General features: G+C 42.7%; 1 protein-coding gene and 1 pseudogene across 2 annotated transcripts; both read left to right on the top strand.

The window, feature by feature from the left end:
• The first annotated feature begins 2,666 nt into the window (after positions 1-2,666).
• Positions 2,667-4,141, top strand: LOC311340491 (beta-1,3-galactosyltransferase 2 pseudogene; annotated as a pseudogene). The gene is made up of 2 exons: positions 2,667-2,689; positions 3,184-4,141. The product of its transcript is annotated as a beta-1,3-galactosyltransferase 2 pseudogene (transcript).
• A 6,017-nt stretch (positions 4,142-10,158) lies between these two features.
• On the top strand, positions 10,159-12,177 carry LOC311340489 (beta-1,3-galactosyltransferase 2-like; the record flags this gene model as incomplete). The annotated part of the gene is made up of 2 exons (XM_084465371.1): positions 10,159-10,193; positions 11,124-12,177. The coding sequence occupies 2 exons, from the start codon at positions 10,159-10,161 to the stop codon at positions 12,175-12,177; spliced, it is 1,089 nt and encodes a 362-aa protein (XP_084321497.1).
• Between the last annotated feature and the right edge of the window lie 9,235 nt (positions 12,178-21,412).

Raw genomic sequence — 21,412 nt, 5'->3', positions numbered from 1 at the left:
GGTGAAGAGCCAGCATTGATGCAAAATGATGGAAATGGAAGAGGTTTGCATTTTTCTGTCTAACCCTAACATAACCAAGTAGTTGTGTTTTCTAAACCTAACCAAGAAGTTGGTCTTAACCTTAACACACTGTGATGATTGAAAACTGACACGTGTTCAACCCATTCATCGATCACACCTCTTCCCTTCGTGTTCTCTTGTCGTTCTTTTCACTACCATACCTGTTTCTTGGACTTGGGACTTGCTGAGGCTGTGCACCTGTGGTGCATTCGAGGCAAATACTGTAACAAGGTACAAGCGTAAACAAGCAATCACCGCACATTTACCATCTGCTCTGGCTGTAACTTCCAGCCAACACTCCAACAAACACACATCTACCCGTGTACTGGTCGTCAGAGGAACCAGCAATGCCACCTAGGGGGCGTGTAGAAGCCAGCTGGAGCCCAATGTGGGCCCCTCTCCGGCCGAGGAAGGGCCACAGACGGGCCGCCCGAGACGCACTCGGCCACCAGCTGCGGTGACGGACAGCCACAGGCCAGAGCCCTTTTTCCTTGACGCCCGCAACACTCGCTGGTGGAGCGGAGGTCTGGCGAGGCAGCGCAGCGACCGCCACAGGCAGGCGGCAAACTAGCAGCCCCCGGGAGCTAGCCTGGCATCGGCAGGCGAATTGTGAGCTGCTATAAGTCTGGAACCTCAGCACTAATTTTAGATTTCAAAAAGGCGTCACCAACAGGCGAAGACCCAAAACACCTCTGGACACCTTTTTAAACCGACAACATGCTTGCAGACGGGAAGAGCTGTGATTGTGTGCCACCGACTTAGTGAATTAGGGTTTCCATAAGAATAGCCATCCAGTTAGCCATACGTTATTACTGTCTCGATGGGGTTAGGGTCGACACCAGCGGCAGCCATCTTTGCTGTTGTTGAAAATGCCTTTACGGCACTCCTCTGCACCGTCATCATATTTACCCTGCCTCATATTAGATCAACAGTTGGGATTGGTCGGTCTAGCTTGTAGCTTGTGAGAGCCAGACATCATCGGCAGAGTAAATTATCCATAAGCTTATGAGACCAGGCTTCCTGGAAGCAGCCTGTGACAGACCAGTCCAGCCACAACTCAGGATACCGTGTCGCTCTGGTGGACCCTGTTCCGGGCCCTCCGATGAGCTACCGCCACGGCCCAGCTGCAGAGCTTCCTCCCAGGGTGTCCGCTCCCGTGGCCATGTCCAGTGACACATTAACATACAGGTTAAACACGTAATGTAGGCTATTAAGTATCGATTTTGCTGTTGGAAGAGCAAGTTTGGTGCAGTTGAGACAGTTGAACCCAGAGATGAAGGGTTTGACAGGGTTTTGATCTTTATTTTTTATTTTTAAAATCTTTTGATACAATATCTGTCTCTAGAATTGTACTGTATAGTTTGAATGTCTTAGGAATGCAACCTTACCCACATGGAAAAACGGTATGATTAGGTAAGAATATTATTTATGCTCACAATCTGTTATTAATTAATTAATTAATATAATTTTGCTGGAATGTCGGAATTTAAAGTCTGCCCTTGCTGTAACATCTTGCCATCACCCTAGTTACCTGGTTGAACAACATTACCTGTGTCCTTTCTCCAGGAACCCAACAAAGCCACCTAGGTCCTGTGTGAGAGCCACCTAGGTGGTGTCACACTTTGTGGGTCATTTATCTTGCTAAAGTCAAATAACAACCAAACAAAATAATCAGTTTAATACATTTTATGGTGAAGTATTTTCATACCAAATAAACCCCTACTGGATATAAACTTATGTCCAGTAGGGGCTCATATGTAAACTCCACATGTCCTTTCTTGTTTACTATACCAGGAGCTGTGAATATACAAATATGCCACGCCGCTAGGAGCTACTAAATCTTTCTGCAAAACCCATCGTGCTTCTGCTTCAATTCTCAAAACGGTTTGGCATAAACGATTCATTACATATACTACATCAGTGATGAGAACAGGTAGATCATCACAGATCAAAGCTGGGATGGCAGGGAAGAGACAAGCCTATACCGAAACATTGACAGATGTGGATATCTTCATTTCACTTCAGAAACAAACATACCGCCTGAGATAAGGACATACGTGATCATCAGCAGATCTTCAAAACCCATTGCAAACCTGAGGACGTAGCTTAAATCAAGTTAAATTAATTCTGGGGGCAGTTTAGAATATGTGAACTGAGAATATAATGATATAATTAAATTTTTCATTCAGCACTTCAAAAGAGTGTAATAATGTTATCGTAGATATTAGCTCGATGTATTTCTTTCACTAAAAGTTTACCATGTTACAAGGTTTAAGCATACCGATTATAGGTATATCCAACACAATTCATAGTAAAGTTATAACCTTGTCAGTGTGGTTTAAATAAACAACAACTGGTGGACCCAACTCCAATCAATATCGCTCAGGTATTACCTGCTTTACAGGTTAAACACGTAATGTAGGCTATAAAGTATAGATTTTGCTGTTGGAAGAGCAAGTTCGGTGCAGTTGAGACAGTTGAACCCAGAGATGAAGGGTTTGACAGGGTTTTGATCTTTATTTTATTTTTTTAATCTTTTGATACAATATCTGTCTCTGGAATTGTACTGTATAGTTTGAATGTCTTAGGAATGCAACCTTACCCACATGGAAAAACACGGTATGAATAGGTAAGAATATTATTTATGCTCACAATCTGTTAGAAACTGCAATATTGCATTTTATTTTGGAACAAACATTATACAAGATCAACATAATATATAATACCTGAATAAACATAGAACTTGAGGTTAGGTAGTATGCCATCAATGTAAAAAAGAAATATTCAAACAAGAACCTGTGATATAATGGAACTAATATTGCACATTATAAAAAGGCACTAACAATCACATTTTAGCAATAACCTTTTGAAAGGGGCCCAAAAAACTGTCGGTTTTAAACCATCAGTGGGTGGTTCATTTTTCTTTGGAGATTATGGCTACTAGTACTAGGTTAATAGTTATACATGGTATTATCTATCAGGCACTGAACTCTAACTTTATCTTTCCAGACACATTTATGTGATTGAGACACCAACCCATCAGAGGAGGCCTAATTTAAAGGCAGCATTCAAGACGCTCCTCCTACTCTGTCTGATAAAGACTTCACTCCTCTACTTGTTTAGTGGAGAAATCAAGTTGCCAGAGATAGTATTGATAGATCTGAAGTACAGCGGATATTTAAATGGCTCCAACCAGATTCATAGGCCACCCCTTTATTCGGAGGATCCAAAAAAACACTTTATCCAGCACCACCTAGCTTTTCCAAGGAACTACCATTTCATCCTGGATGACACGGACGTGTGTAAGTCCAACACTCCTTTCCTGGTTCTTGTTGTCCCCGTGGCCCCTGGGAACAGGAAAGCTCGGGATGCTATCCGGAAAACGTGGGGCAACGAGACCCTTGTTCAGGGTGAGCTGATCCAGACGGTCTTCCTCCTGGGTCTCCCCAGCAGAGGCAACATCACAGAGCTGCAGGAGCACGTCAGCAAGGAGAACCTTCAGTACCACGACCTGATCCAGAGCGACTTCATAGACAGTTACCTCAATCTCACCATCAAGACCATGGTGATTATGGACTGGCTGGCCACACGGTGCTCAAAGGTGTCCTATGGCATGAAGATTGACTCAGATATGTTCCTTAATGTGGAGAATCTAGTGAGCATGTTAAAGACACCAGGCACCCCCAAGGAGTTATACCTGACAGGAATGCTGATGTGGAATAGGCCTGTCATTCGCGATCGGTCCTCCAAATGGTATGTTCCTGAAGAAATATTTCCTGACCCTATTTATCCAAACTACACCATTGGCATGGGCTACCTCTTCTCCATTGATCTGACAAGCAGGTTTGTGGAGGTCTCCAAAAGCATCAAACCCTTTAATATTGAAGATGCGTATATTGGAATGTGTATGAAAAAGTTAGGACTCAGTATCACTCAGCCCCAACATCCAAACCAGTTTAGAGATTACCTCGATAAATACAATCGCTGTACCTTCTCTCAGATCATCACGTACATTCTTGACTCTTCAGAAGAGCTGGTGACGTTCTGGACAGACTTAAAAAAGCCTGGCCCACCATGTTAGCCCTTTGACACACACGTATATATGCCCACTTTATGGATAACATGAAGTCGAATTGTCAATAAATTGCTTGTTTGTAAAAAATTGATTTTGGGAGTATTTATATATTTGTCGTCAGTGACGGACTAGGCGTCTGGCATTCGGGCAAATGCCAGAGGGGCCGCGGGCTCTCGTGGGCCGTTTGAGCCGGCCGGCCAATCAGAGAGCATGATTGTCACGGCCATGACCATTCATGGAAAACGGCGGTCCCATAACAATGTTATGGGGAGATGTTATGATAACATCTCGCCACACTTTCAAGCGTCAATAATTTTCTACGGTTTTTATAAAAATCTCTCCACAATAGTCAGTGTCTGGATGTCTAATTACTCATGCATTGACGGTCTTGGACTGCTAACGCCCCCCCCAAGTCAACAATACTTTCTGCCCGAAACCAAACACTGTTCCCCCCCCACCCCCAAGCCTGTCCGCCCGGAACCCAGTGGCGGTAAGTTCGCCACTGGGTAGGTGCAAATGCCAGGGCCGTTTTTTGATCCCAGTCCGTCACTGTTTGTCGTTATTGAATTCCATTATTATTTCAGCTCTGGTTGACAATTTAATAGGCAAGATTTAATTGAGTCTGTTTCTACAGCCTCTCTAATTAGCACCAGGAATGTTCATATGTATTCATAGAAAATCTATATTTTGGACATTTGTATTGTCGTATTGACATTTGTATTGTTTTTATAAGGATTTGAAAAACTTAATCACATAATAGGATTTTGAGAGGTAAAAAAACCTTCTATAGCTGTCGTCAACTAAAAATGTCCTTAACTGTACATTTACAGTGGCCTTTTTTTGTAGGCCTATAGCGTTTTTTAGTGTTTGTATGATTATGGTAAATTATTATAAATTAAACAAAAATAATTTATGTATGGTATACCTATATTTTATAGTTATTATTATTATTGTTTGAAATTACATTTAGTAGACGCTTTTATCCAAAGTGACTTACAATAAGTACATTTGTCAGAAGAAAAATAATTTAAAAAAACAACAACAATATATTGCTGTCGGTACAGTAAGGATGTTCAAGATGTAAAATTTTAAGTGCCCATGACTTGAAATGTCTGTTGCGGAAGCTAGTGAGCAACTCAGTCCTGCAGTCCTGACATCGGCAGAGAGCTCGTTCCACCATTGTGGTGCCAAAACAGAGAAAAGTGGTGACTTTGTTGTGCGACCTTTGCTTGCTCTTATTGATGGTGGTACCAGGCGTCCAGCTGAGGTAATTGAGCGGAGCGCTCGAGCTGGGGTGTGTGGTCTGAATGCTTGGAGGTAGGCAGGGGCAGTTCCGTTGACTGCCTTGTAGGCCAATACCATCGTCTTGAATCTGATACAAGGTATTACAGGGAGCCAGTGGCGATCACGGAAAAGGTCAAATGGGAGAATTTTGGTAGGTTGAACATGAGGCGTGCTGCAGCGTTATGGGTATGCAGCAAAGGTTTTGCTCATTTGCATAAACACCACAACACATCTAAACCTTGGGTATAGCCTGGTGAAAATGTCTTGTGGAATCTTGTTGAGATCTTACAGTGTTACGGCTGTATGTGTTTCATGTGTGGTTGTGTAGAGTTTGTCCCTTTTCTGTTTGCATGTCTCTGCCCATGCAGGTGTACTGAATCATTAGAACGGATTAGGAGCACCTGGACCGCTCGTCAAGACTGGAGTTAAAAGCCACAGATTCCCGTTCCGAGGCTTTTGGTCATGGGACTGCTGCCTCTCTGGGATTTGTCTTGTATTTATGATTTGGACTTTGTATGTCCTTTTCATTTATTTATGTAAATAAATCCTACTGGTCGGGTACTTTTAAAAGGTGTTCTTTTGTATTTGGGGTCAAGGGTGGTTTTGTTGTCCCCAGTAGGGCCAAGTAGGGGTTGGGCGTAACATACAGTAAAAGACTATAGAGGCAAACAAATATAACCATAAGGGGCAGAGATTCAGTCAATCATTCAAGGTCCACTCAACTGTCAATGAACTGTCACTAAACTGTCAGGTAAGAAAGGTTGGCATCGCGCGGAAGCAGTAAAAGACCGTCAATGCACACTATTTATGCTTGATAGCGTGCCGAAAGATAATGTGGGGCCGCCGTTGCGACGAAGGGGCCGCGAGAACCCGACAAGCATGCCGCTCCGCGATTTATGCTCTCGCACTCGCAGGCCCCAGGCCCTAGTTTTGAAAGAATGTATAATATGTATAATAAAATAGTAGCTACGTTTTAATACACAAGATGAGTAATTGTAGCCTAGTTTATTTTACCTGAAGTAATCAACAGTTGCGGCATCGTTGAGGAGGAGACGCTGGTGTCTCCATCATGTCCTCCTGAGGAGGAGAAGCTGGTGTCTCCATCCTGTCCTCTTGAGGAGACGCTGGAGACACCAGCGTCTCCTCTTTACGAGGACACGTTGGAGACGCCCCGGTGGTGCAAAGTCAAGTCTTAGCAGTCAAGTCTGAGTCGAGTCCCAAATCAAGACAGGGAAAGGACTGAACAAGTCACCATGTACTTTTTACTTAATGTCATTATTAGGCTATTGATCATAATTTCAACATATCACTCTAATGTACAGTGTCATTTCTTATCAATACAGTTATATGTTCAATGTTTCTGTCTTCAAATGTGTTATGATGTGCGCATGCCTCAAAATCCTATGGTGTCTCAGAGGAGAAGTGAGAGTGGATGGTGGGTTTGAATTGTATTAGTAGGCTACGGAAGGCACCACTGTGACCCTAAAGTTGGTTAAGTCGCGCCTTGACTAGTGTGGCATATGAGCTATTGTTACGACCCCAAATAGTATCCAGGGGGATCTGGGGAGTAACAAAGAATATTTTTAGGTTCTGGGGGACAAGGAGGAGACACAGACAGAGGTAACGGTAAGCAAACAGGTTTATTGATGGGCCAAAGAACTAAGAACCACTTTCCCAAAAGAGGAAAGCCCAAATCAAAAGAACTAACTCCAAACCAACCAAATACTCCACTACTCAGAACTACAACAACAGCACTCCGTCGCTAGCTCCCACACACAAACAATTGTCAACTGCTTGATGGCACAAAAGGCTCTGTGCAGCTGTCTGCTCCCAGCTTATATGGCCCTCAGGTGAGCACAGGTGCACTACATTTCCTGATTGCCAGGGTTGCAATCAGAAAGGGGGGGGGGAAAGGTAATCTGGGGAGAGAACACAATAAAACACAAACACAACACAAACACAACACACTAGATCCGTAACAGCTATGTATGGATGTCTGAAAGGACTGCTTGAGTGGATGTCAGTTACAGTATGCCACGATTTTCATTTCAACACATTGTTTTATTTAAATATCAAGTCTCAATGTTCAATCTGCATTACAAAACTCTTAATACCTTTTACAGGCTTCAGCACAACTAGAAGACCTGTTCAAACAACAGTCAGCAGGGTTGGTAAAAAAATAAATTAATAGAATTTAGAGAGAGAGAGAGCTCTACACCTCTGACCCTGTGTTGTGTGGTCTAAACTATTTCTTCAAGGAAAACAATGGGTGAACCATGAGGGCCACAGAGTAACCCATTAACCTGAATTTCCTGATCTTTTCATTTCGTGGATATTTTTTACTAGGGGTTGGTAGGGCGACGGGGCCTGGTTGGACAGGCAACCCGATGGCTATCTGAAACAAAACATATGCTGGCAGATAGGGTTGGTAAAAAGAGAGAGAGAGAGAGAGAGAGAGAGAGAGAGAGAGAGAGAGAGAGAGAGAGAGAGAGAGAGAGAGAGAGAGAGAGAGAGAGAGAGAGAGAGAGAGAGAGAGAGAACACGAGAGAACAACATGTGCCTCTTAATACTCTTAATACATTTCACAACTAGACTACCTGTTCTTCTGACCGGTTCTGTTATTTCCTGAAACTAAAACCGGGACACTTTGCGTGTGACCGTAGTGCGCGTGCATGTGAGGTCATATATAGACGCCGATGTTAGGCTCAATTTTAAACACGTAGGACCAGTGGCGGCTGGTGGATAAATTTGTGGGTGGGGTGCCCTCAGGGATGGGGGGTCTGGGGGTCCTCCCCCCAAAATGTTTTATTTGGTAGATGTGATTTTTTATTTGGTAGAGGTGATTTGGTAGATGTGATTTCCTGTATTCTGGTGAATTTTGGGGATGGCCACTGCCCAGAAATTCGTTCAGATTCATAGCTTACATCCTGACTTGCAGGGCCTGGACAAGCTTACACTGCATACTTTATGGCATTCCACCAACCATTGCTATTTGTCCAATGGGTGTTATTCTGATATTGAGGCAAATCATGATCACTGTCCTATAGGAATACTGCTCACAACAAAGACAAATGGGGAAAAAATCATGCATGTTTTTGGTAGGCCTATTTACACATTTATGAGAAAATCTGAAAAGACATTGAATGAGTTTCGTCTGGGACTATATTTCTATATTTTTATGAATTAGCCTGAAGCTTCAGAAAGTTTTAAACAAAGCATAGTAGTGTGTGTGTGTGTGTGTGTGTGTGTGTGTGTGTGTGTGTGTGTGTGTGTGTGTGTGTGTGTGTGTGTGTGTGTGTGTGTGTGTGTGTGTGTGTGTGTGTGTGTGTGTGTGCGTGTGTGTGTGTGTGTGTGTGTGCATGTGTGTGTGTGTGTGTGTGTGTGTGTGACGTCAACCTCATAGAGCTCCGAAAACATGACCTCAACACAGAGACAAACGCTCTTGAAATTAGTCTACACATATTTCGTTTGCTGACAGCCTGCTGTGGAATTGCGGACAGGTGTCATCAAAATTGGTCCGCGTAACAAGTAACGGCGTTAAGGTCCCCTCCAATATTGGAGACAGGCGCATTTGTCCCACCCAAAAATGGATTTTATTTTGAAAGCGCAACAGAGCGTATTGTCACCGGCCCCCTGAATGATGTTCACCGTTTTGAGCTCCCAACGGAGCCTTTAAGGCAGCGCGCAGGGTTGTCGCGGTTTCCACCAACCACTATGAAATAGTCCCCTTGTCCGCGATTACATAGCCAACGTGGTCTTAATATAGCCCGATCATTAACTAAAAACCACATAGAAACATTAAAGCATCCAGCTTGATTTCAACAATGTGTGAGGGCATACGCAACAGGGATAGTCGTACAGTGGAATGCTGATGGAAACCAGCGGACGAGCGCTGGACGGAGATGTTCGCGCATTTCAGAAGCCGGGATGTTAAACTCATTCCTACGCCCCTGAGTCCAAGTAGCCTATTGTTCATGATGGGAAGTTGATGAAGTTGATGACAAATTAGACATATATTAAATTAGACATATATACAAACATATTCATGTTCAGTGTGTGATTCATTTAGTTTCTTACGCAGACTTCACTCCACGCATTGGGTGTCTGACTGATTCTTTGCATCACTAAGGCCCCGCCCGCACCCGCCTGCCTATCTTCGCTGGTTTTTTTTTCATCTTCAGCGGAAACAATAACTAAACAATAAATGTTTTTGACTCACGACATGTCGAGTCATTTCAAGTCAAAGAGGCAAAGTTCGAGTCAAGTCTCAAGTCAATAGCAGTCAAGTCTAAGACGAGTAGCAAGTCATGCGTAATTTCATCAAAATTTTATCAAAATCATGACTCGAGTCTGACTCGAGTCCAAGTCATGTGACTCGAGTCCGCATCCCTGAAATGAACTAACAATAAAGTGAACGTAATACAAGTATGCTTAAATCCACTTCTAATGAAGTGAATATGAGTGAATATGAAGCATTTTCATCGTTTTTATTCGTGTTCTACAAAGAACTTGAAAGTTCACTTAATTGCCACTAGACTTTTTCCAAGTACTTATTTGTAATACACTAAAGTATACTACTTTTTCACCTGGGCGTGATTGGCACAGTGAAGTGTTAGTAGGCTACGGCCCTGCGCCCCGCCTCCCTTCTTAACAGGTTAACACGTCAAATAGGGTCCGGCAGGTAGGATATGCCATGTACGTTGAGTGCAGTAGAGACGATTTGTAGGCTTACCTGAGAGATGAAGGACGCTTCGGCGGCGAAGGAGTTGGCGAGGTTAGTAAAGCGTTCATATTACTACCGTTTCACTCGCAATAAAAAAAAAATAGTAATGTAATCATAGGCCTAAGCATAAGCATAAGCAAAGTCACCCGTTATTTTATTTAACTAGTGTAGGCCATTGACGGTTATCATTTTCATACAAGCATTTCGACCACGGTAACCTTTCAACTTAAATAAATAGTTTTGTATGGAAAACTGAATTTCAACAACGAGTAGGCATAGGTAATTACCTGTTGCATCGCACTTTTTGCAATGTTCACCTGGTTACTTTTACTGCCTGCACTGTATAACTGTTTACACTTATTAATGCACTGTCTAGCACTGGACTGTTAAATGACTACCTGCTTATCTGCACTTTTTAAATGACTACCTGCTTACCTGCAATGTTTACATTATTTTGCACTTCTGGATAGATGTCAACTGTGTTTCATTGGTTTTGTTCTACTTTATGTAAAAAAAATTTATGTAAACTTTATGTAAATCATTTACCGGGATGTTAGACAGGACAATATGGGTTTCGTGTGGCTTTGTAAAATGACCCATCCCGCTGGGTATACCACCTTACCTTACCACCTTACATCTACAACTGCGTAATGTCCGGCGCTCGTATTCAATTGACGCGTCAGTTACGACTGAATGATTTGAAAACGACTTTGAAACCCTATCCTGTCCCGTCTTCTGTCGCATCGTTTTTATTCATTCCTCTATGCTGTTTACCATTTTCCATTCTGTCTGATATAATGAATATATTGCGCGTAATCATGCAGTCTCCTGTAGTGCTGTTATAACAATCAAAAATATTGTTAGCCTTTAAGTTTTACTATAACAATAAATAATTGAAACCGTGACAGGTTAATTGTAGGCCTTATACATATCTGTCTATCAGGCACTAACTTGAACACATTGTCTTTCTCCCATATGCAGTGCAGTGATGGAGATTCACACCCATCAAAAGCCACCTATTTTAAGGTCAAAATTCATGGGGCTCCTCATGCTTTCTGTGATACTGATTTCACTCAGCTACCTGTCTGTATACAAAGTCCAATTGTCAGATTATGTGCAGAGCAACATGTTTTTGAAACAAACCAACCAGATTGATAGTGCCCCTTTTCCTCTGGAGCATCCAAATCGAAACTTCCTCCAGCACCACCTAGCTTTTCCAAGGAACTACCATTTCATCCTGGATGACACGGAAGTGTGTAGATTCAACACTCCTTTCCTGGTTCTTGTTGTCCCCGTGGCCCCCGGGAACAGGAAAGCTAGGGATGCTATCCGGAAAACGTGGGGCAACGAGACCCTTGTTCAGGGTGAGCTGATCCAGACGGTCTTCCTCCTGGGTCTCCCCAGCAGAGGCAACATCACAGAGCAGCAGGAGCACGTCAGCAAGGAGAACCTTCAGTACCACGACCTGATCCAGAGCGACTTCATAGACAGTTACCTCAATCTCACCATCAAGACCATGGTGATTATGGACTGGCTGGCCACACGGTGCCCAAAGGTGTCCTATGGCATGAAGATTGACTCAGATATGTTCCTTAATGTGGAGAATCTAGTGAGCATGTTAAAGACACCAGGCACCCCCAAGGAGTTATACCTGACAGGAATGCTGATGTGGAATAGGCCTGTCATTCGCCATCGTTCATCGAAATGGTATGTTCCTATGGAGATGTACCCTGACCCTATTTATCCAACCTACACCCTTGGCATGGGCTACATCTTCTCCATTGATCTGACAAGCAGGTTTGTGGAGGTCTCCAAAAGCATCAAACCCTTTAATATCGAAGATGCCTACATTGGAATGTGTATGAAAAAGTTAGGACTCAGTATCACTCAGCCCCAACATCCAAACCAGTTTAGAGCTTACCTCGATAAATACAATCGCTGTACCTTCTCTCAGATCATCACGTACATTCTCAGCTCTTCAGAACAGCTGGTGACTTTCTGGACAGACTTAAAAAAGCCTGGCCCACCATGTTAGCCTGTAATATATTTCAGCCGTAATATTCTCACATAGCCACAGGGAGCAGCACCGAGCACATTTAATAATTAGGAGGTAATATTCTCACATAGCCACAGGGAGCAGCACCGAGCACATTTAACAATTAGGAGGTCATATTCTCACATAGCCACAGGGAGCAGCACCGAGCACATTTAATAAAGCTGCAACATTTGCACATAGGGGGCAACAACGGACACACAGATGAAGTGAGCAAGTTTTTACCGTTGTAGAAGAAGTCTACCTTCACCTCACTATAAAAGCAACAGCATAACTTGGAGAAGGCAGAATCTCTTGGAGAAGGCAGAATCTCTTGGGCGGCGTATCGTAGATGAAAAGCTTAGAGACGCTCCGTGCATGTTATATACCATTCCTCTCCTTTTGTTTCATAGACGATAGACAATAGACCAAAACCCTAACCCTAACCCAAATAAAGTGATCCTCTCTCGGTGGCCTTTCCTGGATTAAAAATAACATAACAAGCCCTTTGACATATATTTGCCTATTTCATGGATAACATGAGGTTGAATTGCCAAAGAATTGCTAGATAATGGAACCCATTTGTGAAAATATGATTTTGGGAGTATTTATATTGTTGTCTGTTTGTTGAGTGTTTTATTTTTTGTTAGGGCAAAGTATCTTTTGGCGTTTTCAAAATATAGTATACTTTGAGGCCGGGCGTGCTCACCTTTGGTGTTTTAATGTGTCTTAACGAATCTATCCCATTTTATTTTTATTTATTTATTTTTTTACAATACAATTGGATAGATTCGTTAAATTTTATATTAGGCCTGTAGCCTACAGGCCTAATATAAAATTAAATAGGCCATACAAGTGTCAGTGTTGTTGGGTCATCGACTCTTGTCAAGACAAGAGTCGATGCACCTTCAATGGTGCAGTAGGCTAGTCCATCTTTGGAACGTTGTAGTTTCATCATGGCAGGCCCATGTCCATAACTTCAACTGTCCCATAATGATGTAGCCTAGTGTAAGTGCAGACGGATTCTCTTAGCACTGTCCTGAAGAATCTCCTTCATCTATCCTTGAGCTCATGGCGTCTTTCATGGAGGTCAAGGAAAAGAGGTCAGGAAATTACATAAGACCTAAACCTTTTGACCATCTGACCGCAACCCGTGTTCTATGCAGTTTTACACTACAGTTAGCAAAAGTGTTTCTCTTGTGTAAAATGTCAGAATGTTGTGACTTGTTAAGAACTATGATGACTTTATTAGACAAAATAATATATTAATACTATATATTAATTGTAATATATATATAATAATAATATTACTGTTATTATATTATTAGAGCTAGGCTATACATTCATCTTATACGTCAATATTATAAGAGGTAGATGTCTTGGGATTGTCTGTGATTGTGTCAATTTAATAGGCAAGATGTAATTGAGTATGTTTCTACAGCAATGTGTATGGGGTGGTACATTTGTATTGTTTTTGTAATGATTTAAAAAATGTACTGAGCTGTTAGAAACTGATCTTTAGTTGTCATTAACTAAAAATGTCCTTAACTGTATGGATTTGGATTTTTTTACAGTGTGTTTTGGTGTTTGTATGATTATGGTAAATTATGTAAAGGATAATCACCAGGAAGGGCAATAAACAGTTTGATATGCCCAGCTCGTTAGCTGTATTTCATTAATAATTTCTAAAGAGCCTTCCAGGCGAAAGCCCGGCTAAAACACACCGTAAACAGGCCTTAAGGACAATTCCAGTATTTTGAACATTGAGCCCCCTTTCTGGTTTGTCTAGGATGAAATAGAATGGTTGACACCGAATGTTGACGACTGTTCCTGTCTCGGGTATTTGGCTCGTTTCGAATCGTCCCTGCCTGCTTCAGAATGGCTACATGTATGCACAAACCTGTCCTTAAAACAACCCTAAACGTTATTTTTCTGAAATGTGCAACTTACCGAGTGGTTAGTGGTTGATGAAGAGAAACTTCTTTTTAGGACACGTCGGCCAGCGAAATATTTGATTTAATATTAGAGCATGATCATGGGAAAGTATAGGCAGCAAAGTTACCAAAGATACATTCAGCGGGTGAACAACGGGTGAACAAAATTATTATAGGGAAACGTTTGCATTGTGGGTAGGGAATATACAGTTAACAAAGGTAAGTGGGAGTGACCATTCTGGAGCATTTAGGATTGGCGGGAGAGGCCAAGTTAATTTGCAATACACTATGGGAAAGTGGACATGTCTGCAAGTCTGAGTCTGTAAGTCTGTGAGACAGGGCTGCAATAGTTAAACAAATCTACACAACAAAGAAGTCAGTCGATTGGCCTGGCCTCAGTATCAGACTCAGTCAGTGTGTTTACATGACACTCAAGAAAGTCGACTTATCGGCTTAGTCCAACTATGATTGGATTACTAAGATGCATGTATACACCTTAGTCAAGCTATACTCGAATCGAATTGGGTTACTGACTCATAGTCGAATTAAGTAAAGTACTAAATAATGTGATTCATAGTCGAGCTAAGCATGCATGTACGGTGTCACAGAGTTCATTCTGAGCACTTCAGAACAGCTGGTGACTTTCTGGACAGACTTTAAAAAGCCTGGCCCACCATGTTAGTCCTAGACATATATTTGCCCATTTCATGGATAACATGAAGTTGAATTGCCAAAGTATTGCTAGATAATGGAACCCATATGTGAAAATATTATTTTTGGAGTATTTATATTGTTGTTATTGAATTTCATTATTTTTTCAGTTGTGATTTTAGCTGCTGTCGAATATTAAAGCCGAAACTGAATTCATCATTGCAGATATCATTGTGTGTGTCACAGTACGTCTGAAGCAACCCAAATATATGAAATGTTCTCATACAAATCTATTCAAATTTTAAGTAGGCTATAAGATAAAACTAAATAGGCCATATTAAGTGTGAGTGTTGTTGGGTTATCGACTTAAGAGCATCACCAGTTAAAACACACCTTTAAGTGTGCTGCAGTAGTCCATCTTCTGAATGTTGTAGTATAATGTCGGCACTTTGTCGTTTTTATAACCCTAACCCTGATTTGCACTATCGTCTTTGATCTTTGCTGCTGTAACACTGCAAATTTCCCCACTGTGGGACTAATAAAGGATTATCTTATCTTATCTTATCTTCATGTGGCAGGCCCACATCCATATCATCAACACGTGCATAATGTTGTAGCCTTGTGTAGACGCATTCTCTTAGCATCATGGTTTTCTTTTCCTAAGTCCTTTCCTTGAGTTCATGACGTTTTTCATCGAGGTCAAGGGAAAGAGGTTAGGAAATTACATCGGAGGTAATAATTTTAACCCTAAACCTAAACACTGTTAGTTTCTTCCTAGGCCGAACTTTGAGTTAGTGTTGTAAGCACACTGCTATCTCAACTATGAAGTAATAACTTATATTTCCATTGTTGAATTATGGGAATATTGTGGTTGTTTTGGTTGGGCCAGTCTCCCAGTGGGTGGGACTGGAAAACCTTAAAATATATATTTCTTTAGTGGACTTAAAATGTTTTCTTCTAATATTAGGCTTATTACTTTGTATGCCAATAATGGTGTCCATTGAGGCCTGAACCATCACTAGAAGGAGTATTTCTTGTCCTTTGGGGTGCTATGGTTACAGAATGTCATACATATTCCCTGAAAAGACTAACTATGATTAAAAGCTATACAAATAAAATGTACTTGACTTGACTTACATTTCCCCACAATGACTTTATTTACAAGTGAAGAAAGGAAAAAGGTTTGATGCCCAGTGTTTATTACGTTGTTTACAGAACAATACATATTTGTTGTTAAGGCTATAAAATAAATGTGTTTTACATTATGGAAAAATGTCTTATCTTGCTTTAAAACAAGTGTAAAATGTCAGAAGGTTTTCACTTGTTAAGAACTATTATGATCAGATGTTATAATCCCTTGTGCCAAAATCCAAGGAAATCACATATTCAGAAGCCCCTGCCCAAACCAACCTTATAAGCACTCTGGCCACAAGCCATAAGCTACCAACCAATGGTGAAAAACACAAGACAAATGACCCAACTGACAGCAATATGCAGTATGCAGCATTTCATTGGGGTTATCAATGTGGATTAGAGCTAGGTTATTTATTGATCCAATATCATTAAAGGTAGATGTCTTTGGACAGATTTTTCAATTTAATAGACAAGATGTCATTTAGTGAACGTTTCAAATTGAATATTGGCACATGTAGCTTTCAGAATATATAAATTATAATTTGAATGAGCCACCCTCCAATACAGGCCAATACAGATAACTTGATGGATATGGCTGACTGGTGTTCTTAACTTGGTTACTATTAAGAGTAACTTTAGCGTCTTTCTAGAGTGTTTTAGTTATTGATAAGAGCTGTTAGAATTCTCTTCATGCTAAGGAAAGGGGCTTCAATGCTTTCTTTCTCATCATCTTTAGCATAGGTTACACTGGACCATCCTTTATGAAAGCAGAGGAGATAATGCCATCCCACAATTCCTTGCGGCAGGAACCCTTAAACGATGAGCCATTGGTCCATCCACGAAAACAAACAATCAACATGACCACTACTGGTTCAAAACATGGCCTGCTGTGCCGTACCGCGTACCAGATGGACCGGCTCCGAGGTCGGGCCACAGTGAACCAAGTGGTGACCTTGCATAAACTGGGATGATATTGTAAATAGGCACAAGGCTACTTATTGTTTAGATAAAAACACAGTGGTTTAACAGGTAATTTAGCATCTTCTCATCACTGAAATGACTATCAGGGGTGGCTGGATTGTTCCATTAACTGAGAGCCCATTATACAGACACTAATAACTAAAGGCTACTAATAAGAAAGTAACCCAGTAGTTAAAAATAAAGAAATATGCTAAGTTATTTGTAAGAACCCTGAATTGTTATCCCCCTATTTTAAATTTGTTACCCCCCTAGTTTAGCTAAAAGTGTGCTGAAAGAACCAACGATCAGGACTTCTTGTATATAGGGCCAAGAATTTGGTGCTACGCCCCTGACCGGCTGACACACAATGCTCTTTAGCTATATGCAAAGGAGGCCAACTGGATTTTATAAGCAATGTCGACACCAGGATGTCGCCTAAAAGGGCAATAATCAACAGCAGTGTTTGCTAAAGAGAACAAGGAATAAAGAAGGAGTTTGCAGGAGAGAAGCCGTTGATTGTTAAGGACCGTGATAAGGTATAGTGGGCTGCTTAGGGAGTATCCTTACTAACATTGCATTCACGCCAATGCACAAGGAAGTGCTTAAAGGATCCCTTGGCTGACACACCCTGCAGTGTGTTGTGTGAAAAATGGTTCAGAAAAAGGTAATGTTCTTGGCTCAATGTGCTAGATGTTAATTATTGATCAGAGTAGCTTTGAGCAGACGCATATACAGTATCTCACCAAAGTGAGTACACCCCTCACATTTTTGTAAATATTTCATTAAATATATTCATGGGCCAACACTGAAGAAATGACACTTTGATACAATGTAAAGTAGTCAGTGTACAGCTTGTATAACAGTGTTCTCAAACTATCCTTGTACTGCTACAGTTTTTGTAGTTTTTATATTATTACAATGTCTATATAGTTATTTTATATTGTCCATATTTAATTGAATGCTGGTCTCTGGATCCGTTATCCTTGCACTAGCCCTTAGCACATTCACATTCATGTGGACATTTTATTTTATTTAGTTTATTTAGTTTATTCAGTATCTCTTATTTTCCATAGTGTTCATGTAGATCTCTTTTTTTATAATCCTGTTTATGCTGTATGTGTATGTTATGTGTGAAGTCTTTAAAGCTACTGTGACCTTGAATTTCCCCTTGGGGATCAATAAAAGTATCTATCTATCTATTTAAATGTACTGTCCCCTCAAAATAACTCAACACACAGCCATTAATGTCTAAACCGCTGGCACCAAAATTGAGTACACCCCTAAGTGAAAATGTCCAAATTGGGCCCAAAGTGTCCATTTTTTGTGGGGCCACCATTATTTTCCAGCACTGCCTTAACCCTCTTGGGCATGGAGTTCACCAGAGCTTCACAGGTTGCCACTGGAATCTTCTTCCCCTCGTCCTTGATGACATCACTGAGCTGATGTCGGATGTTAGAGACCTTGGCGCTCCTCCACCTTTCGTTTTAGGATGCTCAATAGGGTTTAGGTCTGGAGACATGCTCAGCCAGTCCATCACCTTTACCCTCAGCTTCTTTAGCAAGGCAGTGGTCGTCTTGGAGGTGTGTTTGGGGTCGTTATCATGCTGGAATACTGCCCTGTGGCCCAGTTTCCGAAGAGAGGGGAGCATGCTCTGCTTCAGTACTTCACAGTACATGTTGGCATTCATTGTTCCCTCAATGAACTGTAGCTCCCTAGTGCCAGCAGCACTCCTGCAGCCCCAGACCATGACACGCCCACCACCATGCTTGACTGTAGGCAAGACACACTTGTCTTTGTACTCCTCACCTGGTTGCCGCCACACACGCTTGACACCATCTGAACCAAATAAGTTGCCCGTGGTCTCATCAGACCACAGGACATGGTTCCAGTAATACATGTCCTTAGTCTGCTTGTCTTCAGCAAACTTTGCGGGCTTTCTTGTGCATCATTTTTAGAAGATGCTTCTTTCTGGGACGACAGCCATGCAGACAAATTTGATGCAGTATGCGGCGTATGGTCTGAGCACTGACAGCCTGACCCCCCACCCCTTTAACCTTTGCAGCAATGCTGGCAGCACTCCTATGTCTATTTTCCAAAGACAACATCTGGATATGACGCTCAGCATGCTCAGAGGCAGAGCATGCTCCCCTCTCTTCGGAAACTGGGCCGCAGGGCAGTATTCCAGCATGATAACGACCCCAAACACACCTCCAAGACGACCACTGCCTTGCTAAAGAAGCTGAGGGTAAAGATGATGGACTGGCTGAGCATGTCTCCAGACCTAAACCCTATTGAGCATCCTAAAACGGAAGGTGGAGGTAGGGTGACCAGATGTCCCGCTTTGTGCGGGACAGTCACGCATTTCCATTACTTTTTACACGTCCCACAAATTGAGACGTTGTCCCGCATTGTTATTGACTGTCAGACTCGATTTTTGAAATGCGTGTTTTATAATCTTACATTTATCAAATAGCTGTGTGCGGAGACAGCAGTGAGGGCTGTCATCAGGGGACGGGGCGGGCTGTTTGATCATGTGAATCAAACTGTGATGCAGACGCAGGTTAAGGGCACGCCCACCAACAAGAGACAATGCAAATCAGGTCAGAACGGCATGCAGCACGAGACGGAGGAAAGCCCGACCCATACGACGGGTTTTGTGTGAAGTTTGGCTTCACAGTCTATGCATACGGGAAAGTTAGATTTAAATAAGATATATTTGTTACGTTTTTATTTGTTATGTGCTACTTAATCAACCAGATGGCAAAGCATAGAAATGTTAATATAAGCAATGGGGGCAGAATAAAAATGTTTATATTTTTTAAAGATGCATTAGAATCTCACATGGTCCCACATTGTCCCACACAAATGTAGTCTAGGTCTCTAACATCCATCAGCTCCGTGATGTCGTCAAGGACGAGGGGAAGAAGATTCCAGTGGCAACCTGTGAAGCTCTGGTGAACTCCATGCCCAAGAGGGTTAAGGCAGTGCTGGAAAATAATGGTGGCCCCACAACAAATTTACACTTTGGGCCCAATTTGGACATTTTCACTTGTGTACTCACTTTTGGTGCCAGTGGTTTAGTAATTAATGGATGTATGTAGAATTATTTTGAGGGGACAGTACATTTACACTGTTATACAAGCTGTACACTGACTACTTTACATTGTATCAAAGTGTCATTTCTTCAGTGTTCCCATGAATAGATTTAAGAAAATATTTAATATTTCCTCTCCTGGAATCTCCTCTCCTAATATTTCCTCTCCTGGAACCGTCACCTTATCGTGGTGGAGAGGTTTGCGTGTCCCTGTGAACCTGAGGGCTGTGTTGTCTGGAGCCATGTGCTCCTGGTAGAGTCTCCCATGGCAGAGTGGTCTCAGGTGAGGGGCCAGTCTAAAAATGGTTCACAAAGACCCCATGAACCAACGGAATAGAGGAGGAGAGACCCTGCCCGGGGAAGCCTGGGGCCCCCGTCTGGAGCCAGGCCCAGATGGAGGGCTCGACGGCGAGCGCCTGGTGGCCGGGTTTGCCACGGAGCCCGGCTGGGCACAGCCCGAAAAAGTTACGTGGCACCCCCCCTATTCGTCCTGTGGGCCCACCACCTGCAGGGAGACCCACTGGGGTTGGGTGCGCTGCCACATGGGTGGCAGTGAAAGTCAGGGGTCCCGACGGACCAGACCCGAGCAGCAGAAGCTGGCTCTGGGGACGTGGAATGTCACCTCACTATGGGGAAAGGAACCAGAGCTTGTGAGGGAGGTGGAGCGCTACCAGTTAAATCTGGTGGGGCTAACCTCTACGCACAGTCTCAGCTCTGGTACCGTACTCCTGGATAGGGGTTGGACTCTATTCTTCTCCGGAGTTGCCCAGGGTGTGAGGCGCCAGGCGGGTGTGGGGTAGTGGTGGCTCGTTCGAGAACGAATCAGTTTGAACAGACCGCTCTTGTTTGTCGTCGTTCGTCTCTTTCGTTCTCCGAGACTTGACTCCCAGCTCCACTCACTAGTGCTGAATCGCACTGACTTGCAAGTCACCGTTCGTTCACTGACTGTGTTTAGCGATGAAGACTCGAGGACTGAGAAGTCAGCCGGGCAACAACATCCCGATTCCGAACATGAAGCACTCCTCAGCTTAGTTAATGTTGTGTTGATTAATGACCGTTTGGACCATTGCACGATCGTGATTCGTTTGAGAATGAGAACGAGGGAGGAGCTGAGTCTGACCGACTCGGCTGAGAACGTGCATTCACGATTCGTTTGAACGAGAACGAGGGAGGGGCCAAGTCTGACCGACTCAGTGACTGAGAATCATGATTCACCGCTACCGGAAATGCGAAAGAACGAACAAACGAATGAACGACTCTTCTTGGCGAACTGACCGACGTGAACTGATTCATTCAAACGAATCATGAAATCCACCACTAGTGTGGGGATACTCATAAATCCCCGGCTGAGCGCCACGGTGTTGGAGTTTACCCCGGTGGACGAGAGGGTCGCGTGGTGGGGAGGAACGGCCTCCCTGATCTAAACCCGAGTGGTTTGTTTGTTTGCTTGTTACTGGACTTCTGT

Source organism: Micromesistius poutassou, assembly GCF_964030765.1.
Source record: "Micromesistius poutassou genome assembly, chromosome: 3".
Lineage (NCBI taxonomy): Eukaryota > Metazoa > Chordata > Actinopteri > Gadiformes > Gadidae > Micromesistius > Micromesistius poutassou.
Note: the sequence above shows the minus strand (reverse complement) of the source record. Positions and strands in the feature narration are given on the sequence as shown.